This window comes from Argopecten irradians, chromosome 7, assembly GCF_041381155.1.
Source record: "Argopecten irradians isolate NY chromosome 7, Ai_NY, whole genome shotgun sequence".
In the NCBI taxonomy this organism is placed as follows: domain Eukaryota; kingdom Metazoa; phylum Mollusca; class Bivalvia; order Pectinida; family Pectinidae; genus Argopecten; species Argopecten irradians.
Window position 1 is genome coordinate 9,893,578 of NC_091140.1, and position 27,925 is coordinate 9,921,502.

Below are 27,925 nucleotides of genomic sequence, written 5' to 3' on the forward strand. Positions count from 1 at the left end.
CTGTAGTTGGTGAAATTGGGGCTTTTAAGATATGGATGGGTGCTTTTTGGGTCAAATTTGTTATTCTTGGATTATGATGCTTGACTCTATAAGTAACAATATAATTGATACAAAACAGAAAAAAAAGACATTCTTCAGGCTTGAATGTATAAATAATTGTACATTGCAGAACAAAGAGTTGATATCTTCTATGCATGTGTTAATCATTAATACATGTACATGTATTACATTTCGCTGAATAGTAATTCAAGGTAAACTTCCTAATAGCAGAAATTTATCCAATACAATGCATTTGTTATCATGATTTCACTGGGAATAATACATGTACCACATGATACCTGATAACAATTGTGCGGTACTTTTATCTCCAGTGGTGATGTAACGTTACCCTTTGTAATCTTCCCACTGAAATGACACAGTGTGGGTGGGATATCATCTTTTAGCTTCATTCCATCACCATTAGACACACTTATAGCTAGTCCTGCACAAAAGTTATCAGATATCACCTGGTCCCATTGCAGATCTTTACTGTGTATAATAATGAATCCACCTTTTGCAGAGTTTCCTCCCTTGCTGCGCTGGCCTTAGATGTTATCAAGAGTTCCTTTGACAATGAAGTCACTCCTTATTTTGCCTTGATTATATGTCTCTGGGGTAAGTTGTACCTGGTAACTACCCAACATCAGATGTTCTGGTTCATGATCTAGAGATTGAAGGGTTGTGATGACATGTCACAACACCATGACTACTAATCACACTACCATGGTCTTCAAGAGTGTTTTGAAGCCAAAATTGATATGAAGTAATACCTATAACTTGTCACACATAAGAACTGGAATTTCATATTAAGACCACTCTGAAAACTAAATTGTAATGCAATATGATATGTTCTTTTTTTCATTTTCATCTGTGTCACCTGTAACCATATAATGAGAATGAAAATTGAATCTGTTTTGTAATTAAATGTTGGATAGGTACTCTATTCCTGGAGCTATGGAAGCAGAAGTCAGCTCGCTGTGCCTACCTCTGGGATGTACAAGAATTTGAGGCCAACGAACCAGATAGGCCAGAGTTCTTCAGTACGACATTCAAGGAGGTAAGAAAGTAGTCATGGAGGTGACAAATACTAGTCAAATAGCAGAAAAATAGGAGATAAAAGAAATACTAGAGTTCAATAGCTGATATACTCATCATATCTTGTATTGGTTGTTTCCTTCAGGACCCTGTGACGAACACCAAGGAGATGTACTTCCCGTCACGGCGACAGAACATACGCTACCTCATCTCTTTCTCCACACTGATGTTTATGATTCTGATCGTCCTCACCAGTGTCGTCTCCATCATCATCTACCGTGTCATCACCAGTGTCGACTACTGCCCTAATATGGACTCCACCTCCTGCCTCCTAGCAACCACAGTGGTGTCATCTGTTCTCAACACTGTCTCAATCCTTATCCTGGGCAAGGTTTGTTTTACAAAGCGGCAAAAAACATCCATGATTATGGGTGGGGCTGGGATTTGGACTTTACCAACAATTCCCTGATTTTACGTTGTATCATCAAAACATGTCATTGTTGGACATGGTCAGATGTAAGAGGAAGACAAATGTCATTGAAGTACAAAGTTATACCTATATGATAACCAAATAAAACTTAAGTCAGAATTTTCTCGTATCACTCCTTTGATTAGCATGCCTTAGAATTGTGTCAGTTAGCTTATTGCAGACTTAAGGCCCTTTATTATGAGACCATGAAGCTGTTCGTGCCTAGCGTATGTCTACAGATACCTTATTTTACATTATGTCTACAGATACCTTATTTTACATTATGTCTACAGATACCTTATTTTACATTATGTCTACAGATACTTTATTTTACATTATGTCTACAGATACCTTATTTTACATGACAACATAAATACTGTTTGATTTACCTCCACAGATTTATGATTACTTGGCAGTTAAGCTGACAGACTGGGGTAAGTTATCTACTCATTTCTTATAACATCTTTCATGTACCGTATTCGACCCAATAACGCCCATGTCCCTATTAGCGCCCCTCCCCCTTTTTGAAGCCTCAATTTCAATTGCCCAGGCATAAATAAAGACAAAAACCACACAAAACTGTATAGATTTGCAATAACTTCGTCTTATTATCACCTTTTCGTTTCCTTTTTTTCTTCAATGTTTTAAATGCCCTGGGCGCTTATTGGATCGAATACAATAACTAATCTTCCAAACATTGTATTACAATGTACATGTAGTTACTTATAAGAGGATTTATCCTTACCATTAGTATATATTGCAGTAAAGTATTATACATCATTTTATAATTTCTTTTTACAGAAAACCATAGGACCCAGACAATGTATGATGATGCTTTAATCATCAAACTTTTCGCATTCCAATTTGCCAATAACTATGCATCCAGTTTCTACATTGCTTTCTTCAGAGGGGTGAGTATTAGTACGGTCAATATATATTGTTTGATATGGCATTAAACTCAAATGAATGCTATTTATGATCTCCCTGTTGAATGATATTCAACAAATGTCTTATAGCCTTCATTTCATTTGCCTGTTGTTGAATAATAATTGATTTTATTTTGAGAAATCCTAGAAGTAAACAGACTGCCCAATCTTTTATGCCTTTTGGAAAGTTCTTGGTTTGGGATAAATGTACCGTGACAGTTGTAACAGTGTTTGTATATTGTAATGTAGCGTTTTGATTACAATGGAATTCTGGGTCTAGGAGTTAACAGAGCACCCTGCAATTAAAGTTGTAACACTTTCTTATTTTATGATGTAGCATTTTGACTACACTGGAATTTTGGTTCTAGGATTAGAGCACCCCACAACTGCAGATGTAAAACACTTTCGTATTTTGTGTTGTAGCATTTTGATTACACTGGAATTCTGGGTCTGGGATCAGAGCACCCTACGACTGCAGTTGTTTAACACTTTGGTATTTTGTGTTGTAGCGTTTTGATTACACTGGAATTCTGGGATCAGAGCACCCTATGATTGCAGTTGTAAAACACTTTGGTATTTTGTGTTGTAGCGTTTTGATTACACTAGAATTCTGGGTCTGGGATCAGAGTACCCTACGACTGCAGTTGTTAAACACTTTGGTATTTTGTGTTGTAGCGTTTTGATTACACTAGAATTCTGGGTCTGGGATCAGAGTACCCTACGACTGCAGTTGTTAAACACTTTGGTATTTTGTGTTATAGCGTTTTGATTACACTGGAATTCTGGGATCAGAGCACCCTATGATTGCAGTTGTAAAACACTTTGGTATTTTGTGTTGTAGCGTTTTGATTACACTGGAATTCTGGGTCTGGGATCAGATTACCGTGACAGCTGTGAGGGGACCTGTATGTCACAGCTTTCCTTCCAGATCCTCACCAACATGCTACTCAAACCCCTCCCCAAGATGTTCAGTGACGTTGTCAAACCGTGAGTAGAGAATCTGTGTTTTAAAGACAGTAATGAATCTAGTGTGAATGCAGAAAGAAAAGTTCATGAGAGATGATGCCTATAATACTCTCTGCATATAACCAAGTATTTCCCTCCAATTCAGTTATATCTTCTTCTCTATAAAAAAAACCTCATTGTTTTCATAAATTTTGCAGGTGTCTGAACTTCAATTTACCAGAATATTCAATGAAACTGTTCTAGAATGCAATCTGTAAAGTTCAGTCAAAACTTTGACCAACTAATTTTAAACATCCTTGAGTCTTTGCATGAATTATACAAAAAGTTTGAGTCAAAATATGATAGTAGTTTCTGTACTTCTAAGGTTGCACATATTCAGATACTACATGTGCTGAATTTTCCATTACAGACTTCTGATCAGACTGTGGAGGAAGCGTCCATCCTGTATGCAGGGTGAGAAGCCAGAATTGTCAGATGACCTTGACATCCAGTCACGTGCCCTTCATTACCCAGAAACCTTGACCTTCATGGATAAAGAGTACATGAAGCCGACTCTTGGTGACTTCACTGTGGGAGAGTACACAGAGAAAATCATACAGTATGGATTTCTAATGGTAAGTGTTGATATCCAGAATTCTCAAACATAAATTTCTCACAAACTTTTTATAAAACTGATGAAGATGCCTATTACATGCCATTTCACTTAAAGAAGGGAATTATTTCACATAATTTGCCAGTATTTCAGTGAATTTGTTCGTTTACCGTATTTGCTTTAATTAGCCCCCCTTCCCTTGTAAGCACCCCTCCCTTTTTCTGGAGAAGTTGTATGAAAGCCCCATCCCATGGATTTAACAATGTTTTACAACCTGTGATGCCACTAACATCAGCCATGTATCCCATATTACATGACCATGAACTTGCCTTTTAACAAGACTTTTACATGTGAATCATGACATAATAATGTATCTCAAAGGATAAAGGGCATATACATGTTTACTGTTACAGATTATCATACCATGAGTACAGATAAAAGAACAAAACCACAGCTTTTTATAGCAATAAGCATGGTTTGACTTTTCTGTCAATGTTTTCTTTAATTTTAGGATAAAGTGCATTAGATTGAAGTTTGTTGTAATTCTTAATGGATGAACCTCATAAAAATATTTTTAGAACTCCTTTCACTTAAAGTTTAAATTATAATTGTCTTTGCTGAAATTATATGTAAAAATCAATGTTGGAAATGTTTCTATATACTTACAGCTGTTTGCTGCCTCCTTGCCCCTGGCGCCCCTCATCGCCCTGTTAACCCTACTCATTGATATCCGTGTTGACGCCAAGAGGATGTTGTGGTGGTATCGCAGGCCGACCGCCACCGTCGCACAAGACATAGGTACAGTATAGCATTGTTATAATAGTCCGACCGCCACCGTCGCACAGGACATAGGTACAGTATAGCATTGTTATAATAGTCCGACCGCCACCGTCACACAGGACATAGGTACAGTATAGCATTGTTATAATAGTCCGACCGCCACCGCCACACAGGACATAGGTACAGTATAGCATTGTTATAATAGTCCGACCGCCACCGTCGCACAGGACATAGGTACAGTATAGCATTGTTATAATAGTCCGACCGCCACCGTCACACAAGACATAGGTACAGTATAGCATTGTTATAATAGTCCGACCGCCACCGTCGCACAGGACATAGGTACAGTATAGCATTGTTATAATAGTCGACCGCCCCACCGTCGCACAGGACATAGGTACAGTATAGCATTGTTATAATAGTCCACCGCCACGTCGCACAGGACATAGGTACAGTATAGCATTGTTATAATAGTCGACCCCACCGCCACAGACATAGGTACAGTATAGCATTGTTATAATAGTCCGACCGCCACCGTCGCACAGACATAGGTACAGTATAGCATTGTTATAATAGTCCGACCGCCACCGTCGCACAGGACATAGGTACAGTATAGCATTGTTATAATAGTCCGACCGCCACCGTCGCACAGGACATAGGTAAGTATAGCATTGTTATAATAGTACTATAGCATGTTAAATAGTCCGCCCCACTGTCACACAGGACATAGGTACAGTATAGCATTGTTATAATAGTCCGACGCCACGTCGCACGACTAGTACGTACGCACACAGGACATAGGTACAGTATAGCATTGTTATAATAGTCCGACCGCCACCGTCGCACAGGACATAGGTACAGTATAGCATTGTTATAATAGTCCGACCGCCACCGTCGCACAGGACATAGGTACAGTATAGCATTGTTATAATAGTCCGACCGCCACCGTCGCACAGGACATAGGTACAGTATAGCATTGTTATAATAGTCCGACCGCCACCGTCGCACAGGACATAGGTACAGTATAGCATTGTTATAATAGTCCGACCGCCACCGTCGCACAGGACATAGGTACAGTATAGCATTGTTATAATAGTCCGACCGCCACCGTCACACAGGACATAGGTACAGTATAGCAATGTTATAATAGTCCGACCGCCACCGTCGCACAGGACATAGGTACAGTATAGCATTGTTATAATAGTCCGACCGCCACTGTCGCACAGGACATAGGTACAGTATAGCATTGTATAGCATTGTTATAATAGTCCGACCGCCACCGTCGCACAGGACATAGGTACAGTATAGCATTGTTATAATAGTCCGACCGCCACCGCCACAGGACATAGGTACAGTATAGCAATGTTATAATAGTCCGACCGCCACCGTCACACAAGACATAGGTACAGTATAGCATTGTTATAATAATCCGACCGCCACCGTCGCACAAGACATAGGTACAGTATAGCATTGTTATAATAGTCCGATCGCCACCGCCACACAGGACATAGGTACAGCTATCATTGTTGTTATAAATATGGCTCTTGTAGTGTTTGCTCCTATCTATTGCACAACATAAAGGGAGTAGTATGGCTGTTTTTCCCATTTTTAGTATAATATGAACAGGTTTGCTGTTCAGTGTTATGGTAGTATGATTTGTTAAGAGGATACTATAAAATGGGCAAGTATTTCCACTTTTACTAGGAGACACAATATGAACATTTATTGCTCAAAGGACACACTGAATACACTCAAACTCATTACATACATGTAAAAGGTTTGGTCATCCAAATGACCTTCAATAGTGATAGTACATTTTAAAGGAAATGTGCGTCTTACTTTTCAAATACAACCAATAGGGGAGTTTCACTGTTTTAATCAGTGTGATCTAGTACCTAGACAATCTTAAAATCACAAAAACATCTTTGTGTATATTTGTGTTTTAGGGACATGGTTCACCATTCTCCAAGTGGTAAATGTCTGTGGTGTTGTATCTAATGGGTTCATCATCGCCTTTACCTCTAGCTGGGGTCAACAGTACGACATTGTCACTCAGCTATGGATCGCCATTGGATTCGAGGTATAGTATCTTCATTGTCTGTGCACATGCAGTCCTTACATTCAGCTTTAATGTTACAATTTGTCTGAATACATTTCAGTCCTGTTCAGATTGTTAACTAACAATGAAACTATGTAATCCGATAACTCTATTTATGATTTTATTTTATTTCAGCACATTGTGTTCGCTCTCAAGTTCTTGCTGGCATACTTCATTCCTGATATTCCAGATGATGTAGCTCTAATGATGAGGAAGGTAAGAATGTAATAATTATTACAAGATTACATGTTGTACAATAGGCTATGTGTAGAAAGCTGTTCGTATTTAAGGCTTGTTCATAGTGAAAAGTTATAAATGCATCATACATTACAAGTTATATATATATACATGCTTATTAAAATGCTGTGTACTTGTACAGTGCAAACAATTTTTACTTGTATTAAAATATCAGCCATTTTCAAAATTTAAATAGCTGCCTTTTTATCCATATAGAGTTGCATGGGAATACTGCTTATCAATTGTACCATATTAGCCTGATAGTTTGGAAAAAACAACTAAAAAAAACACCATAGAAATAATATATAATCATAGATAAAAAATTTAGGAAAATGATGTACATGGACATTATATTATATTAGTTTGCAGGGTCATCTTTATATTTCAGTTTGCAATTTTTGGCATGTTTGCAATACCTTTAATTTCCATGTCTAGCTTTTTCACATATAGACTTCAGCTTTGTATGAAAAGGATTTGCAAATTTTCTTCTGGATCCAATATATTTTCTTATATCTTATGAATCAAATAAATTGTCCAGTATTTAAAAAAAACTTCTTTGTGTAACTTTGTGTAAGTGGCTTTTAATCTGGAAGCTATGAAATAGTATATATATGTACCTGAAAAAAAGTGTGAGGATGGGGGTAGGGCAATGGAGCCCTCAGTGATGATTTCAAAATTTACTGGCCATACTTTAATACATCATATCTGGCACTCGACTACTGAAATATATATGCATGGGCCAAGAAAATAAAGCTGATGGAGTACACAATTAAAAATGATCCTAATTATTTTGACTCTAAAGGGTTGCAATATGCCCCAAATAAACTTGGATACCAATTACCTTTCACGTTGATTTTTATTGTTACTATTTTCATAAGTAACACCTGCATTTTCTTTAATGTTACGGAGTGCAGCAAACAATAACCTCTTCATATAAATAGAAAGATAAAAAAATCAACATTTGTAGTACAAAATTGTTGCTAAATTCAATTATTTCTCACAAATTCACAAATATGAGTGAATGGATTGTACATCATGCAGATTTTTATTGTTTAGCTGACAATAGCTGGGCCATTGTTGTATTTAGACAGCTGACAATAGCTGTGCCATTGTTGTATTTAGACCTTGTAGTTTGGTGTGTTTTGCTATTTTTATTTATGCCTGTAGTCATGGTGATGTGTTTATTTCTTTGTGAACCACAGCATCAGCACTGGGTAAGATTATTGTCTGGCTTTATATGTGAAATCGTAAAAATCTTTGTATATCTGACGTGCAGATCCTCGATTGGTATTTCTATTGATCTGTGTCTTTAAGGTATCAATGGAGATTTCCCCACATGCCCTTACTTTGAAATCCATTGAAAAGCTATTTTGGGCCAAATTTGAGGGGCCTTATAAGAGTAATTATCAATTCTTACTGCTACTGAAAGATGGACAACTATATTGGTAAAGCTAATTTCTTTGAAAATAAATTGTTTTTGAGTTAGCTCTTCACGTATGTTAAAATGGTGTGTTTTAAAATTTGATTATCTCCCCTTGAGAAATAGTGGTGTGATTTATTTGATTATTTCCCCTTATTTAAACAGAAGCGGCCACTAATCATACAATGAGGGTGGGGTAGAACATTAGTGTATAAAAGCTATGTACCTTGTCACATCTTTTTCTGTAGCTTTCAGTCACAGTGTGTATTGACTATCCAATTGTTGCTTTTTCCTGTCTGCTTTACAGTGGGTTTTAATGTGTTAATGTGTTATCAGAAACATAGCAGGACATTTTGATAGAACTACATGTAATGTCCATTTTGATTTTTCAACAAGTGTAAAATATAGTATACGAGTAGGTTCATGTTTGGAAATTGGCAGCTACATGTACCATCTCCAGACTTAGCGGATAAGTACTATAAATGATCTGCATTACACATGCCCAAGTGAATTGAAATGAAAAATAGATTCTATAAAAGTACCCAATGATTTGTGACAAATAATAAAATGCCTTGTGTAATGTGTGTGCTTCATTAATTGTATAATATTGGTTTGTGTAGAAAACAACCAAGCTGGCCAACATATTGGAAGACGTATTATTTTATTGTCAACTTACAATTACCTTATTTGACCCTCTAAATGCCCAATCAATCAATCAATCAATCAATTCTTTTACTGTTTGAAGATGAGATTTTCAAACCAAAAGTAATTTCAAAACATTTTTCAATGTGCGTATCATACATTACACAGTAGTTATTTCAGCAGCTAATTTGATCCTGGTAAACTCTGAGTAAACAAATTCCTTCTAGAGAATCCATTTTTGTGGTTGTAAAACTTTCTGGACATAAATTCCAAAACCTATGCTGTCATTGAAGACAACTTTGTAATATTCCTGTGATTATATATATATATAACTTATTCTTGAATGCTTCACTTGTTCAATGCTTCAAAATCCATTCTTAATAATGTTCTCAAAAAAAGTTCAAGTGAAAGATTATCTATGTACATAATTCAGGTCCATATGTCACGAGAAACTTTGTAATAAAATAATTTCTGTCCGCTTTAGTGAAATGGCGTTAGAAGTAAAATGGAGAATGGGATCGATATACATTTCCTCGTAGTTTTTACATACTTCTTCATTCCATATTGTAGTGTAGGTTAACATTTTGACTAACATTTCATTAAATTCTTGCACACTAACAAAGTAAGCCATTAATCAATTTGCAAAAGAAATCAATTAAAGAAACCTATACAGTTTTCATAGTTTCGATCGATGTATTTAATCGTGGTAAATGAAATTTAGGGTCACTTATAGGGCAGGGATGCTTATTGGGTCAAATAAGGTGTATTTCATATTCATTTATTATATTAATTTGCAATGCTTATTAAATCCATTTTGGTATTGATTGGAACATTTTTATATCTTTTCTTTGTTATTTCTGTCTAACAAATGCTAAAATGTTTTATATACATGTGTTAGAAATTTGAATTACCTATTAAAAATGAATTTTAGATTTGATATAAAAATAAGAGTTTGTCTTTATGAACCTTATACTATTTGATATGAGAGTCTATAGAACAATAAAAACAAAGTATTAATAATTGCCAGTAAGAAAATTTAGAATCTTAAAAAATATGTTTTCACGTGGAATAAAAAGCTAAAGCAGTTTTTGGACATACCAGTACTTGAAATGAAAATTAATTTACCTCCCCCCTACTGGATATTTTAATTTTTTTGTTCAAAACGTATTGTTATAGATCAAATAGTACATATTTCTACTAATCTTCCATGAGAATATGATAATTTAATAATATTTTCAATATTAATTATTCAAATTATAATTTAATTGGAGTACATTTCGTGTCAGTGAAATGATAAGACTAAATCATCCCCCCTCTCAAAAACAATTGTTTTGTATTTTATCAGTGTTATTTTAATCTTTGTTTATCAAACTACTAATATCAGTGATCCATATCAAATAGAATTTGATTAGTTGTAATATTGGTGGAGAACCATTCCCCTGTTCTGTTTAATAAGGTGATCAATGAACTTAAGCTGAAGTATTTCTAATGAACACATAAAATGTAGTATTGATTCAATCTATTTGCAAAAAAAATGATTATAATAAAGAACATTTACCAATAACAGTAACTGATTTCTGTAAGAAAACTAATGATGAGGATGGAATCGACAGAGAATGTTAATCATGAAGAACTATAAGTCAGGGGAGAAAATTAAGAAAAACAATATTTCACAGTAATTCTTTAAAACCTTGGCACAACAATATATTTTGTCATTTTTTATCAATTTATACCGAATCAACTTTTGGTTTTATTTGTGTATTGTTCTCTTTACATTTTAGATTCAGTATTTAATTCTTGGTTGATATTTTCCAGAGGACACACAAACTGGCCCAGATCCTGGAGGACGATAAAGATAAGGAGAGAGAGACCTTTAAGGAGAGTCTGCTACAGAACATTATAAAGAGGTGAGTTATTATAGAAATGGGCAGTCAATCAAATGATAACACTGTTTAAATATCAATTAATAACAATTAATTCAGTCTGCTACAGAACATTATAAAGAGGTGAGTTATTATAGAAATGGGCAGTCAATCAAATGATAACACTGTTTAAATATCAATTAATAACATTTTATTCAGAAAGAATGGAAAAATAACATTTTTATGGAAATTTAAGGAGATGTTTATTTTCTGTAGAGGTTGTTTAGTTACCATATATGATAAGTTACAAATATTTTCTCACAGTTATATTCCAATTTCTACAAAACAGAACAGAGTCATCCGAACAAATTGGTGTGGAAGTGTTCAGGTATATGTCGTGTTAACAGCTTATCAGAATTGTTTTGTAATTATAGTGGAATCCTCTTAATGTCATGTTCCATTTGTCAGACAAAATATGATACTAAGAGGAACATTAGATTAACAGATGGAAGCTTTTTGGTCATTATCATGCATCAATACAGGTGATGTCACTATATTAATTCATGAAAAGTTTCATATTAATTGAAGGTTGTCTTGAATAGGAAATTCACTGTTAAATTTATCTATCATTTCAGAAAGTGACATAAGCCAACATGATATAAGTGGCTTCCACTGTTTAATGATTTTAGATATTTTGAGACTAACTGATTGAGACAGTTTTGCTAAGAACATGAATAATTAAGCTACATGTATATAATTAATCTGCTTACTTTGGCCTTATTTTAACATGGCTTTGGGTTTTAAGTTGATTTAATTTTTTCAAGTGGAGTGCAAAAGGGAGAGTAATTGCTGATCTTTCTTTTCTGAGCTTATACACTTGCAAAAAGTAAAACTGTGCTTTCGTTTGTTTGCCGTTTCAAGTAAAATGAGAATTGTGAGCGCATTAAGATGACAAGTGTACTGAAAGTTAACAAACCAGCTTACATTTTTGTTTGAGTTTAGCCTCTGTAAAGAAAGTTCTGGGATCTCTGTACCCTGTACTACCTTAACAAGTTTTTATTTTTGCAAGCCTTGGCGAAATGAACACAAATTTAAGATACTTTTTATCACATAACTACAAATACCTACATAACAAAGAATTTCACTTCAAAATGAATTCTGAAAATCCAGCAAAGGCCGCTATTTTGTCCCGCAGTCCTCGTAATCCTGACATCACGTCATTTTTCCTGACATTATTTTATTGTTTCTGCCTGACGTCACAATGAATTTCCAGCCAATGATTTTGGAGTAAGCAATATGAAAGGAGGCTTACAAAAACTGAATAAAAAACTTCAATTAAGATATTGTTTACATTTTCAGCGAGGAAGAGTACAGGCGTCGTCAGAGTCGTGGGGGAGACGGTGATGGTGGACATACAGAACAGGTGTACAGGTAAAATGGAATCAAAGTCACAAATGGGTGGATGGGAGGGCTAGGGGTTGGATTAGGAGTGTGTGGGGTGGGGGAGGGAGGAGGGGTTGGGTTTGAGTCAATGGTGGGTGGATAAACCTGTATACAGGTAAATAGTATTGAATGTAATCAAAGTCAGAGGTGGAGGTTGTTGGGGTGGATATACAGAAACATTACACAGGTGGTAAGTACTGTATTCTGATTGAAGCTTCATTCTTCTCATACTTTGTTCAGCTTTATAACACATATATGATATCATACATATATTATATCTGTAGGTTGATCAAATAGAAGGGATGAAGATATAATCATAAAACCACTTGGCTATGACTTAAGTGTTTTGGCAACCGTCATAATGATATGTGCAATAAAGGGCCTCAGTGGCCAAGTGGTTAATATGTCCAGACATAATTACCACAAGTCCTTCACCTCTGTGGGGAAGTTGCCAGGTACGGACCACTGGTCGATGGTTTTGCTTTGGGTACTCCATCTTTCCTCCACAAACAAACCTTGTATATCCTTAAAAACCCTGGCTGTTAATAGGATATTAAACAAATAAAAACCAAAAACTAAATGTAAAATGATAACTGAATAATGAATGATGAAACCTTTAATAATCAGAGAAGAAAGACTGGATTAATATTTAAAATAACAAAGAAAGCACTCTCTAGAATTGTATTTTAACAACTTGCAGAGGAGAGGAACCAAAAAAAGAAAAGAGCAAGCCTGAAGTTGAGAAACCTGTAGCTTTACCTAACCGTAATGATCAGACTCCAGTGGAACAGCCAGAACCTTTCCGTGGAGGTCCTGACCCCTTGACCCCACCAGAGAGCGAGTTCAGAGGTCGATACTCTATAGATCGGCACATCTCAGATGAGGATAGGGAGGAAACACATGTAAGGAAAATGAGGAAGAAGAAAAAGAAGAAGGACAAAAGAAGAAAGAATTACAGTGAGTTTATATATGCAACATTGCCTATGTTTGTCCTGTCCAATCCTCCACCTCTCAGTTCATCTAATCTTGACTCAACACACCTGGTTATGTACGTGTACCAAACTTGATCCTCTGTGACGTTATGCATAGAAATATATAAATATACTTTGTCTACAATATTTTACCTGATTAAGTATCCAAAGATGGCCATTATATTCTTTTAACGTAGTTGATAGAATTGTGTTGTATTATGTGGAGTTAGAGGTGTTTTTATCTTTTAAGAATCAAACTGATGTGCATTAAAATTAATAGATGTAGTTCGAGATCCACAAAATCATGCAGAAAGTTGACCTGTAGATTTAAATATAATAATATGTAACCTGACCACTTATCTTATCAGTTATACATTGTTTTAATAAAAGATCATTGTATATTCAATACAATCAATTACAACAAATATTGAATACTTCTCTCTAGGTGAGGATCAGCTGATCATTGACTGTGACGACTACGAACTCGAGGATCAGGGTGTGAGGTCTAGGAGGCGTGTCGCACCCCTTACTCCTCCCCACCTTGATTCTACACCAGCCAATCAGAAACTTCCAGGGTAGGTATCTAGGTAAAACTTTGTTGTACAGGTGATAGATACTTCTAGAAAGGAATCAGAGAATCATTGTATCAGGTGATTGGTCTGAAGTTCGCCATTCTGGAATGTAAATTATTCAAGTTGCCTATAACCTGTAGTTTGACGACTAGACGATCAGACTTCTGATCTATTATTCATCTGTGAACTTCTCTAGAATTCTTTGTTGTGATAAATGCCTCTTTAGAGATTTGCAGCATCCTTAATTGGTGAAATTAAATGATATTTTGTTAAATCATTGAAGGTCCCGCAAGGGGAACGAGGCACAATTGGAAATGTATAGTATAATTGCCAAAAAAATGATGTAATATAGCAATCTTTGAAGAATCCTTTTACAATAAAAAATGTATAAATTATTACAGTAATAATCCAGAGGTCTTCCAGTATGGAACATATCATTATCCATTATCTAGATAATTCTGTTTTTATCTTTGAGTATTGCAGTTATTGAGTGGTAAGATGTTTTGACATATTACCACAAGCCCTCCACCTCTGGGTTGTGGGTTTGAATCTCTTGCGAGGCAGTTAATTGCCAGAAACTTCACCACTGATTAGTGGCGTACAACCTGGCGCGTCGTCCTTAATTGTCCCTGGCTAATAATGCACCAATCAAACCAAATCTGTTTTGTCTACAATAAATCTGGTCCTAAATTTTATCAAACAAAGGCAGTCTAACTTATAATTCATTTACACTTAGAGTAAAACATGTTTACAAAGAACACACTGACAGTGAATTCATTGTTATAATGTAGTAATTTCCATTCCCAGTCAAGGTTCCTATAAAACGTATATAGTTCATGTTTATAACAATAAACTATCCTTTTAAAGAGGTAGTGTAATGTGGAAGCAAACCTTAAATAAAATCATTGATTAACCATAAAAAATACTATAACACGAAGCAAAAAATTTTCCGGTGCGTCATTTCACATATAAAAGGCGTAAAAGTAATCTCCGTTCAAAAACATACCTTTAGAATTTTCAACTTTAGGGAATTCCCCTTTTTACCGGAAGTGACGTACTGTGAGCAACAGATTACGTCTGTGTTGTGACAACACGATGGCTTCGTGCTCGATGCGTATCCATTTGAAAACATTGTATTATAACTCATCGCCTTTTTATATTTGAATTTATCTTTTTACGTACGTATACAGTTTTTTGTATTCCTAAGCTGAAGTTTTTTTCATGTAAATGTGATAAAAATGGCAAGTTTTCGGCACAAAGGATGACGGTGCATTGTTGCAGCAGGCTGCAGCGGTATCAGGACATCTCGCACTTGGAGACCTCGGTACTTGGGTTTTTTTCACCTCGACATTTTCCCGATATCTCGGAACTTGTCGGTATCTTTGTCGGTATAATGATATAAAGATACATCATTGGCCTAATATTTAATGCCTCAACTATAAATCCTTGTTATATGAAATACTGCAGTAGATTCTACCCCTTTTATAATTTACAGAATACGAACATAAATTGTAAAAATTAAGATTGATTATAATTTTCGACACTTGTTTATACATGTACAAGAATAGTTCTCTTTTCTTTTAAAACTCTAACCAACGACGAAGATCTAAATCTTATGTCATAAACACACACGTGTTTCATGGTACAATAATAATGTACATTGTAGTTCAGACTTCCGAATGTGTCAATTTACGATATATTTATACATATAAATATTCATTAACAACCTTAATGCATGTTATCATTTTTCTTTCAAGTCGGTTAATTATAAGCTCTGCAGTTATCTTTCATATCATACAATAATTAGTTTACGGCAAATTAAATCCTTAAAAGTATCTGTCAGTGATTAATGGTAAAAGATACATGGAATGTAAATTATGCTGTCGACAGACTTTTGAAGCGTGTAGTAACTTACAAAATATCGACTTAATCCCGATCTTAAGTACTAGTTAATCGGTAAGAGAACGAAATATGCTTCAATTTCTTGATTTCAGCATTTTTGAAGATGACCTCTGACAAGTGGTATTTTTTTCTCTATCAAAAACAAGAGAAGACGACTTTACACTTAGTATTACAAAAGTTACTTGCTTTACATCATTACCACCATTGAAAAGTTTGAGCTTCTAATTATACTTCAAGATAAAGATATAAAAAAAAAATAATTGCATCCCGAAAAAATCTGTGGCACTATGTCCTATATGCAATGAAGTACTGAATAAGTATGCACCAAATCAAATTAATTTATCATTTGTGTTAATTAGATACATGTATATACATACGCGATTAAACACCAATTATAGTTCAAATGGTGAGTATCGTTTTATACTCTGTCGGCGGTGGAGCATCTTGAATAAATTGGCTGTAATTTATTTTTCTGATATTCACAACTGGAATATTTGCAATATATTGATCATCGTATCGCTATAAGTCTATACAATGTAACAACCTGTCATTTGACACGAACACATGCATTTTTATGTAATAAATCTTGTACCGAAGTACATGTATATGTTGGGTATTTTTTTTTTTTTGCGGGAGGTCGCCGTAGATCTAGAGGTCCCGCCCCCGCCATAGCATTGGCTACAAGCCTCGATGTTCACGTGTCAGTCAATTATAATTACCAACTGATTGACGAGGTGTGTTCCATTGGTTACTGAATCATTTATTTCTGCAACCAAATCGAAGCATATGATATGAAATGTGTCGCTATACAGAAATCTTCAAGTATATGTTGCAAAAAACTTTAATTTACGTTCCCCGGACTTGTATTTTGCATAACCAGAATAAAATGCCTATCACTGTAAAATCTACTAAATTTGATGTATACGCCGTAAACTCCCTATGAACGGAGTAAATAGTGAACAGCTAACTTTAATTTGATTGCTGTAAAATCTTGCGATATTGGAAATTAAAGCTCAGATATGTCAATGTCTGAGGCACGTTCATGTCTTCTCAGTAACAACTTACAAATGTACCTAGCTTCAGTTAACATTTTATGCAGAGAGAACGTGGTAAACTTTCTTGTACATATATGTTTGTGGTTAAAAAAACTGAAAAGTTACGTGTATTTGGCCTATGACATTGTCGAAATCAATTCTTTACGTTTGCAAATTGCAATTAATTGTAAAATCAGATTTCCTGGTATTGTATAATTTTTTTTTAATATATTTCATGCCTTTTGACATATTTTTAGTTGATTGTCACAGTTTCGTTATTTAACCAAATTTAATTAAATTCCGTATGATCGTAGATTAAAATTTGCAGATTCCATAATAATGGTATGATTTTCCGTGGTCTATTTAATTTATATTTTAATGTTACATGCATTTTTATCGCCAGCGGAACATGATATTGACGTCAATTTTTTGTTAAGCACTAACACAGAATTTATGGAAAATTCGTTGAAAAACGAACGTGAAATTCGACTGAAAATTAGTCAAAATGCATTAAATATCATATATAAGAAAAGTATCAATAATATACTAAAACGAACATTCTTAAAAGTGTGCAATATAGCGATTCCCCCTAATAAAAAGCTATTCCTTCGTTCGCGGTACCGCCAGGTGGTCGCTCTCACTGCCTTGAATGTTGCTCATATGACGTCACAATGCTTCGAAGCCAAACCGGAAGTTGCGTTGATTGTTTTTCAAACAGGTGCAAATGGGCAAATTTCGATCTTAAATATCTCGAAGATTTCTGGATCGATTTTCATAATTATTTTTTTGTTTTTGTTGGATTAAAATTTTCTTTCTGAATAAAGGAAGGAACATTTCCATTACACTACCTCTTTAACAAAGTGATTTTGTTGGTCCTCAAGGCTGTGAGAGGTTCTTTATAACCGTGTCGTACTGTACTTTGTAGTGTTATGGTCCTCGTTGTAGAATGTGGTAGACGATATTACAATATTACAATTTTGTTTGAAGTAAATGATATCTTTTTATACAGTTACTGTTGCTATGGTGATTTGTAGACCATTTCATTATTTCTTACTGGTGATTTGTGGTAGCTAGATGATACACTGTTGCAACAGCAGAAATTTGTGGAATATTTTATATGCATTGTTTCCATGGTAACTTGTGGTAGATGGTAATACATGTTCACACTGTCCATTGCTATAGTGATGTAGTAAATCATTTGTGGAAGAAAATTACACTGTTGCTATGGTAACATTTGTTCAACCATACAAATTACTGTAGTTTTAAATTTCTATGGTCACTTGTACCGTAGTAGCAATATTTAGATAAAAATGATAATTTTACATATGCACATTGTTTCGATAGAGATTTTATGAATGCACTTACATCAATGCACAATTTATTTCAGTGAACTTGCACCAGATGAAATTATAGCAATGATGAGAGCAAAAGGAGCGATTATACACCATTAGTTGCTTATGATAGACTACACCTGTAAGATATGTGGTCCTTATCAAGTGTTTTGTTTTCTTTTAACTTCCTTTTAACCTTTTGGATGTGAATTCTACTGATTTTTGGAGCTAATAAGTTATTTGTTATAGAATAGTTTGTCCATTTTTTACAATGTTGCTCAAGCTTTCCTTACATCAACCAAACACATCCAACAATAAAATAAAAATTTATTCAAAATTCTCCAATATGAGTATATTTTACTGTAACCATGGATATTTCGTAAGGTGCTTATTATTTGCAATTTGCATGAATAAAACTTTTGCAATGGGGTTATCTTCACCATGCATATAGATACACAATCAAATAACCTGTTCATAATTAATGTAAATTTTCCCTTAGCATTAATTTCTAAGTATGCAGTTTCAGTTCAAACTCAAAGTCAGCCTCAAAATGTGAATTTGAATTTTATCAGGTCTTCCCTTCATTTTGTCTTTTGCATTTACCATACCTGTATACATGTACAAGGCCTTCGTATATACTTGTACACAACACATAAATATAGGTCACAGTGACTTGGTTTTGGTATGCAGCAGATGTTCCATCTTACTTAGGTGGACCCACATACCAAGTATGAAGGTCCATTTCCTGATAGCATAGGACCTTAAAGAGTCCAAACAAGCTTATTTTAGACTGAGGATAAATTTAAGGTCAAAATAAAGGTCACATTGACCTACTTTTAATATATCGATTGACCTACTTTTAATACATCGATTGGACCCATATGTATACCAAGTATGCCTTATAGAATAGGAAACATCTAAGATAATGATAATGCTTATGGACGAACACTACACAAACATTATCCCCCAATTCCAGTATTCAACTTAATTGCAAATAATGATTTGGATGTTATGATTGCTTCTAGCACCGATGTAGATGTTTCTGTTCATATTGCTTTGCATTTAAAAATGTTGCTGCCTAGATATTTTTCATTTAGTATTAATTCCCATATTTGTTTTCTTATTTGTTTGTTTATTTCTTACATTTTTTAAATTGGTTTTGTCTTGATAGATGTTATGAGTAATATTTATTTGTCAAATGTTGTATCATGTGCTGGATAAACATTTTTCATTTTCATTTGCTTGCTTACTTTTCAATAGATAGAATAAATGTCATGATGCTTAATTAAAATTTTAATTAATTGTGTTCTTACACTTTTTCTGTGATATAATGTTAATATTCAATGTCAGCATTAGAGATTTTTTTTCTGAATCATGTGTTTATAAGGTTTTCCTACAACTTTAATATAAAATCTTAGATCATTTGATTATAATAACTTAATAGTTTATGTGTTGTTGTTTGTTTGTTTGTTGTTTTTTTTTGGGGGGGGGTTTAATTTTATACAATGTATGTATTAGTATATATAAACTGAATTGAAATGCAGAAAATGAACATATATCATTACCAGAAAAAACTTATTTCATTTTCAGAAATTAAATAGGCACATACATTAATATCATTTACAAGACCTTAGGATATAAAACTATGGATACAGATAAAATGCCTTTAAGATAAAATATTCATATATATCTATTTTAAATATTTGTGTTTTTCAGCCAACTGTCATTTCGAGTAAAAGGACCTTCCGGTGAGGATCTCGGGGAGTATGTTCATGCATCAGAGAGGCGATACCGTTATTACCATGACGACTCTGTCGCCTAAGCATGTGGGAACATGCACTTAGGCAAGAAATGGCTGATTTCTTCAAGAATTTTAATCACTTCCAAAGATGACTTTTGTTTAAATATTTTATATACCTTACAAATAGCAGTTATATTCCTGTGTCCATCTTCCACTCTATACATAGACGGAACATAATGATAAACAATGAAGAACTACAGCATTCAACTGTTCTACAGAGAGATGTTATGTATTAAGATATTACAGAGTTATCCGCCTTTACAGATATTGGTATCGGTTGTAGAGACAATGACGAGAGTTTCACTCACAAAATAATGACGTCACAATGGATACCTACTAGCAAGGGGGGTAACTCTGTAATAAAGATAGAATACCTATTCTGTGAACTCTAATTTGTGACTGTTCTGGCAGCTTCATGATTGTATTCCTAACTTACATAATTTTTAGTGTCTATTTATGTCTAATCATCTCTGTGATATATTGTATATCAGACTGGAAACTTGTTATGTAAAACTATGACCTATTAGATACTTTCTGTTTAGATATGCTTTACATTACTATGGGCAGCAGAGCCAAGAGTTTTGCACATATCTGTTTGTATCTGTGATATTTGTATAGATACACTTGAGGAGACATTGAAGGTGATGGATGTCGTATGATATAAATGTACATGTAGTTATGTTATTTATTTGTTAATTGTAATAAACTATAAGGTGTATATAGGTAACTAATTAGTTAATGATAGTGCTTTATTTTCAAACCACCTAACGAATATTGTGGATGTTTGCTAATAGATTTACTGTATAATATATTGTATTTTTATATCAAATCTATATAGTTGCTATATTCTGTAAAGTTATATACAGGTTATGTATAGTACATTGTCGGTAACCCACGAGTCACCTCTCTACGTTTGTCACAAACTAGAGCTGTAAACGTAGAGTGGTGACTTGTGGGTTTCCAACGGTGTATATAGTATAACTTGTCCAAACCGTCCCTTGTCTAATGGATACCTTTGTATACTGAAGATGTTTATAGTATAACTTGTTCAAACCGTCCCTTGTCTAATGGATACCTTTGTATACTGAAGATGGTTATAGTATAACTTGTCCAAACCGTCCCTTGTCTAATGGATACCTTTGTATACTGAAGATGGTTATAGTATAACTTGTCCAAACCGTCCCTTGTCTATCAGATACTTGTGTATACTGACAATGTATATGGTATAACTTGTCCAAACCATCCCTTGTCTATCAGATACCTGTGTATACTGACAATGTATATAGTATAACTTGTCCAAACCGTCCCTTGTCTATCAGATACTTGTGTATACTGACAATGTATATAATATAACTTGTCCAAACCATCCCTTGTCTATCAGATACCTGTGTATACTGACAATGTATATAATATAACTTGTCCAAACCATCCCTTGTCTATCAGATACCTGTGTATACTGACAATGTATATAGTATAACTTGTCCAAACCGTCCCTTGTCTATCAGATACTTGTGTATACTGACAATGTATATGGTATAACTTGTCCAAACCATCCCTTGTCTATCAGATACCTGTGTATACTGACAATGTATATAATATAACTTGTCCAAACCGTCCCTTGTCTATCAGATAACTGTGAACTGAATTCTGGTGTAATTGTATGGCATTTTCCTTCTGAATATATAGCAATTAAAACTTATATAAACAGGTAACCTCTCTATGTTGACCAAAAATGCTGGTTCTGTGACATTTGGTTTAGGCAAGTTACGCTGTACATGTTTGTACAGGCTAACTTAATGATATTTGTAGTTATATATATATGTCATGTAGCCAAAAGACTGTGATGTTGTGGAATTATAACGGCACATTAGATTTTATATTACTGTGCACTTGTTATTGATTTGTTGTGAAACAGACTCACTTAAACAAGGTGATACCATTCATCAAACATATAGGTGCCCCACCACCAACAGACCATAAACGATACTCATCATTTGAACAATAATTTGTGTTTAATCGTGTATGTATATGTCTTATTAACACAAAAAATAATATGAAATAATTTATTGTGCTTTTGGTAAATGCGCAATCAGTACTTGATTCCATATAGGATATAGTGCCACAGAATTGTTTTAGGACGCAATTAATTATTTTTAATATATATATAATAATAAGCTCAAACTTTTCAATGGTGGTAATGGTGTAAAGTAAGTAGGTTTTGCGACTGAAGAAAAATGAGTAAATCGTATGCTCCTGTTTTCGTTAGAAGAAAAATCCATTTGTCAGCGGTGGAGCATCTTTAATTAACGGTACATATGACATGATCTTCTTAATGATTTTTGTTGTGTATATGTTTTCTAAGATGATCAATGGTATCTCTTTGTTTACATGAGAATATCATTTTCATCTGATATTTAAAAAAAAAATTATATAACAATTAATGATTATAATATACTGGGTTGGATCAAATTAAATAAGAACAAAATCGCTAACTGTCATCCCTTATGTCTTATATGTAAATAAATATTTTGTAAATAAATGCCCGATAGAAATTAGAATACCATAGTGCCATGTAATTTAGCTGTGCACCTTCGTATAGCATAGCTCTAGTCCATTGTAACATATTTTATAATAGAAAATTGTTTGTCTAGACAGTCCGTTTCATTTTTAATGTGTGTATATTTTCATGTAACTATACAAAATTTTTACATTCCTTTATCTTCTTAAAGCTATTAACTTTTTACACTGCGACTCGATGGGAACCTTCAATCCGAAACTAAAAATCATAGAATCTAATTTGTAGATTTTTTTTATTTTTAGCTTGCTCAAATATCTGATGGTGTTACGTGTTTGGTATATCTATATACATGTACTGGTAAATGACTTTTTAACTATCTATTTTCTAAGCAAGAGATATCACTTATATTTAGTGGAAGAAACTCTATATTGTGGGGTTTGAAAATCGTAGATATTGCATAGGGGGACTAGATCAAAAGGACTCAATTTGTTTGCCTAATGATAAGAATATCTTGTACTGGAAATCAGAATCAATCAATATGTGTGTCTGATAGTATCCCTAGAACTTTACAATATAGTTTATACACAGTTTTGTTATTAGCATGACAAGTTTAACTAGCGGTGATGGTACATATATTTATATAGACAGTGATATAGCTATATTTTTATTTATGGATGGGGAGTTTCTAAAACCTTTCATTATTTTGTGATTTCCTATTTCTAATAACAAAATTGATATATTTCTGTACATATTAGAGGAGGTTGCAGTGGCTGAGTTGTTAAGATGTCTCGACTTGTTACTACAAGACCGCCACCTCTGGGTTGCAAGTTCGAATTCCAAGTGGGACAGTTGCCAGGTACTGACTGCTGGTCAGTAGTTTTTCTCCAGGTACTCCGGTTTTCCTCCACCAACAAACCTGGCATGTCCCTAAATGTCCTTGGATGTTAAAGTTATATGTGCCGTATTTTTCATAGTCGTGAATCAAGAAGAGCTTTTAATATGTTAATATGGTATTCAACTCCAAAAGTTACCAACATTTTGAGAATTTCAATACTTTCAATGTATAGGTTTTAATTTTACAAATACAAAAGAGAGCTGAAAATGATTTTTGGTAGTATTGTCAAAAATCATTATATTAACATCTTTAGTGTAGTGAAATGAGTTCATACGGTCAGACCAGGAAGCCATATTATGTCCACAATTTCATTGCACATTTTTACAGTATTATTAATAATTGTAAAGTGATTTCTGAAGGTATGTTTCCATCTAAACGTGTATAAGGCATAAAAAAACAAGAATTTCACAGTGCATAACCAATGCGTTCCAACTAACGTTTATAAGGCATTATATAGGTTTGTCTGTCCATTTGAATGATTTTTACAGCTTTATTCATTAAAACTTATGGTTTTAAATAAATAATTGAAGAAAAAATAACATGTCCAAATTTTCGGCCAGTTCTGCCACCAGCACATATAACTTTAATAGGACGTTAAACTAATAACCTAGTGCATATTTGGGAGAGATGTGTTGCACCTTTTAGATAAATAAATCAAAATTATATCTGATTTTCTGACATTTTTCGCATCCTTTAAGAAATATATGATCCCAAATTTATTTAATTTGACAGACAGATTGAGCTTGTCTATTTGTTTTTCTTTTTTACTCTCTGTGCTCAAATTTTACCCTATTTTACAATTTGCAATTCTGTGTATTGATATTCATGTTTTTATACATGGCATAATGTTCATACTATATATAGGATGACCTCTGACCTTGTTGTCACTGATGTTAGGTTGTTTTTTCTTTGAAGCCATAATCATATCACAGGGTTACAGAGATTTGTAGTAAAACAAGCATACTGTAATACAAAAATGTTCTATTTTCTTTTTTATTTTTAAACTTGTTAAAATTCGAATTTTTTTTCTTGATAGCTATACTGCTCCTACTTCTAACTGTATTCCTGATAGTCAATATTTTCTCAGTTGAAAGCTTTTGACAAACTCTAATGAACTAAAACTATCTTGACCATGTGAAGACGAGCTGCTAACCTCAACATGTAATCAAGTTTAAATAAAGTCTATTATTATTATTAGATGAGTATGCTTGAGCCTGATTTAGTTATACACTGACTCAGGAAAATTGATGAAATATTCTGTGTACTCTAGATATTTCAGAAACAATTTACTAGTTAAAACCAACAATGGCATTATGGTGCTTTGGGTGAAACTAGAACTTATAATTTTGTAGTTATAAAGAGTAGTTGTTGTATTCTATAACCCAGCTGTTTATAATAAGAGTGATTCTAACCTGGGTACAGGTGATTTGTCCTTGTAGTATAGACTTCATTTTTTACCTCGTATAAACTGATGTTTTTTTTATTTCAATTTTAAGTAGAATGGTGAAGCATTGTATTCAATGAAAATGATTGAACAGTTGTAATTTCAAATACTTAATCATTTTATATTTCTAAGTTTACTTCAGATCGACCCATTACAAATATATATGGTTGTGTTGTAAATTTGCCAGTAAAGTATATGTACAACCAAATACATTATATACATGTAGGTGATGTCAACTTTAAACATCTTGGAGGCCACTATCAAACTCCATTTATATTATTTGATGTAAGCAATAAAAACATTTTGTTACTAATGTAGTACATGTATATCTGTGTATTTCTCTGTGATAGATCTGCTGATCAGAAATTTGCATCCACACTAAAGCTGTACTTAGGAATTGTATATGTCTCAGATTATGTGCAGGAGTAGACTTATCTGCAATACATGTATTTTTATGTTTTTAAAGAAATATTTATGATATTATATGCTTTAGTAATGATAAAAACTAATAAAGATAAAAATTTAAAATTGTGTTGGTTGTTATCTATCATGACCAAGCTCTGAGACACAGACTAATTTATCCTTCTAATGACTACAGCAGAAAATCTATAAGGCCCAAGTTGACAACACTAACAATCAAAGTACTGAAAGTACTCAAACATATAAAGTGAGTTTTGGTAACTGCCCATTGAAATACATTTCTGACTCCTTGAAGGATAAGAACATGTCATGGTTAATTCCAGGACATAACATTTGCTATTAAAGGAGAAGGTACGTTAAGACTCGAATACGGCCGCAAAATTAATTCTCCAGTAAAGAACAACATATTTTGCCATATAACAGTTGAATACATTTGCTAACACATTACATCCCGAAAATATCCCGCATGTGCTAATTACGTTCACTATGGCGTCATCAACATGCAGTTTCCCGCCATTTTTTACAAAAATCCTTGAAAGATCATACTTTTTGAGTGGTTTTCTCTAAAAATAAATGTGGCCGCCTTCATGGAGCAGAAAGAGATTTTCACACATTGTGTATCGTGTATTTACGCATATCCATGCAAAATATAAAGTTGCTCCAATTAAGGTAGCGGCCAAATCTATTTCAAGCCTTTTCTAACCTAAAGATGATGAATTTCTAGCAAAATTTGGCGAGAAAAGGAAAATCATCAATTTGATGACGTCATAGGTGGAGCACATCGTGTACATGGTTATAAAAAGTTATGTTTGATGAATGGCAAGTATGAGAGTATTTATTGATGTGAAATTGATGTGGATCAGAGTTAATATTTTTCGGCCTGAAAAATTAAGGCCAAATACTGGTCCTATCATATCTAGTCCTTTACTCCTGAAGAGGTATTCTCAATTCAATACCTCAAGTTTCACACAGGTCAAAAAGTCAAGGTCAGAATAATGTATTTTGTCAACATTTGGGCTTGAAAGCAATTTTTCATTTCTTAACTATTCCTACCCAAACACACAGAGAATGGATAAAATATTCTGAAAACCATGGAAACATAAAACAGAAGGTGACCATTCTTTCTTCATTATAATAGTTTTATTGTGTATTGAATCGACATATTATCAGGGTATAATCAGAAACTTAACATTGGTAAACAAACAATTCATAAGTGGGTCTATGTAGGCCGTATTATATATCTTATTACATTCATAGTATCAAATCATGGACATGTCTAGGCCATGATGGCTATAGGGTACTAGGCTCACCTACAGTGATGCAGTTATTTAACTTTTCTTCATGTTACAGAATATGTTATATCATAGATATAAGTGTCATGTACGTATATATCACCACATAAATATACATTATTGTATTCATATATATATGAACAGTTCAGCATATCCTACTAAATATGCATTTAAAAGCTTAAATATGAAATAAGAGAAGTATGAAGCAAATAAAATCACACCTAAACACACAAATGAACTAAGATTTGATACTAATTAAAATCTAACGAGTTTCTATCTCGAATCCCTAATTACAAACTTAGGAATGGAGAGGTGGATATGTAATGTATCTGGACTGAAAGAGAGCACAGAGCATTTTAAGGAATGGAAATCAAAGTACAAGTTTGCTCATGAAAACAAAAGGCTCGCGCTTAATACACAGTAACATAGAAAGAACAATTTTAGATACTAATAAAAATGTAGATTTGCATTGTACCCGAATTGAAAAAAAGAACATGGAACATTTTAAGGAATGGAAAGAAGAAAATTAAAGTAACATCAAGTGTGTGTTTGTGTATGTGTGGGGAGGGGGGGGGGGGGTATGTGCATGTGTGTTTTCATGAGTTGAATATGGTAGTATTACTACATAACAGAATCAAAGTAGCATATTTTCTGTTATATCTACTACTAACTCACAGACATGCTTAAAATATACCTCTTCATAATAGATGAATCCATTCCCTTATTGAAAGAAGGGTAAAAAATAGATGAATCCATTCCCTTATTGAAAGAAAGCTACAGTGTACTTACGATAATTATAGATTCAAATATAATAATATTTGAGGAAAAGAAAAAAGAAAAATATTCTCGTACAAAACTTAAATTACAAGGAAAACTATGAAAATTTGTAAAAAATAATATTTCAAATCTATAACAAAATTACAATATGCATGCACATTTCTAGTTGGATGATCATCATTCAAAGCCATTTAACAATAATCTAAAAATATCCATAAATTAAATACATAGCAAATTAATCATCTTCAAAATATAGTTTCCTTTCTTAGTCAATGTAATCTCTAACGAAAATATTTCTTATTCATTGGTTGTGTGGAAAGCACCTATGTGTGTATTTTGGCATTATATGGAAGCATATTTCATTAATTTAATGAAATCCTAAGTATTATTACAGGTATACTGGACTACAAAACAGACACAAGTGACTATTAACATACCTGGTGATGGAGAATACATGTT

General features: G+C 33.7%; 1 protein-coding gene and 1 long non-coding RNA gene across 9 annotated transcripts in view; both read left to right on the top strand.

The window, feature by feature from the left end:
• LOC138327503 (anoctamin-7-like) overlaps window positions 1–25,505 on the top strand; it is a 62,879-nt gene extending 37,374 nt beyond the window's left edge. For 2 of the 8 annotated variants that reach the window (XM_069273643.1, XM_069273649.1), the window contains 18 exons: window positions 560–654; window positions 975–1,096; window positions 1,220–1,465; window positions 1,941–1,977; window positions 2,345–2,454; window positions 3,311–3,456; window positions 3,845–4,049; window positions 4,696–4,825; window positions 6,754–6,887; window positions 7,041–7,121; window positions 8,345–8,356; window positions 9,183–9,215; window positions 11,020–11,111; window positions 11,416–11,454; window positions 12,426–12,497; window positions 13,210–13,466; window positions 13,926–14,055; window positions 20,036–25,505. In XM_069273643.1, the coding sequence (XP_069129744.1) occupies window positions 560–654; window positions 975–1,096; window positions 1,220–1,465; window positions 1,941–1,977; window positions 2,345–2,454; window positions 3,311–3,456; window positions 3,845–4,049; window positions 4,696–4,825; window positions 6,754–6,887; window positions 7,041–7,121; window positions 8,345–8,356; window positions 9,183–9,215; window positions 11,020–11,111; window positions 11,416–11,454; window positions 12,426–12,497; window positions 13,210–13,466; window positions 13,926–14,055; window positions 20,036–20,141 (2,047 nt within the window). In that variant the 3' untranslated portion in view covers window positions 20,142–25,505. Of the gene's footprint in view, window positions 1–559; window positions 655–974; window positions 1,097–1,219; window positions 1,466–1,940; window positions 1,978–2,344; window positions 2,455–3,310; window positions 3,457–3,844; window positions 4,050–4,695; window positions 4,826–6,753; window positions 6,888–7,040; window positions 7,122–8,344; window positions 8,357–9,182; window positions 9,216–11,019; window positions 11,112–11,415; window positions 11,455–12,425; window positions 12,498–13,209; window positions 13,467–13,925; window positions 14,056–18,375; window positions 18,462–20,035 lie in introns of all 8 variants that reach the window. The other 6 variants (XM_069273646.1, XM_069273645.1, XM_069273644.1 and 3 more) reach the window with 6 other exon arrangements.
• A 1,550-nt stretch (window positions 25,506–27,055) lies between these two features.
• Window positions 27,056–27,574, top strand: LOC138327505 (uncharacterized). The gene is made up of 2 exons (XR_011209059.1): window positions 27,056–27,424; window positions 27,464–27,574. It is a non-coding gene; the product is annotated as an uncharacterized lncRNA (long non-coding RNA).
• Window positions 27,575–27,925: the final 351 nt, after the last annotated feature.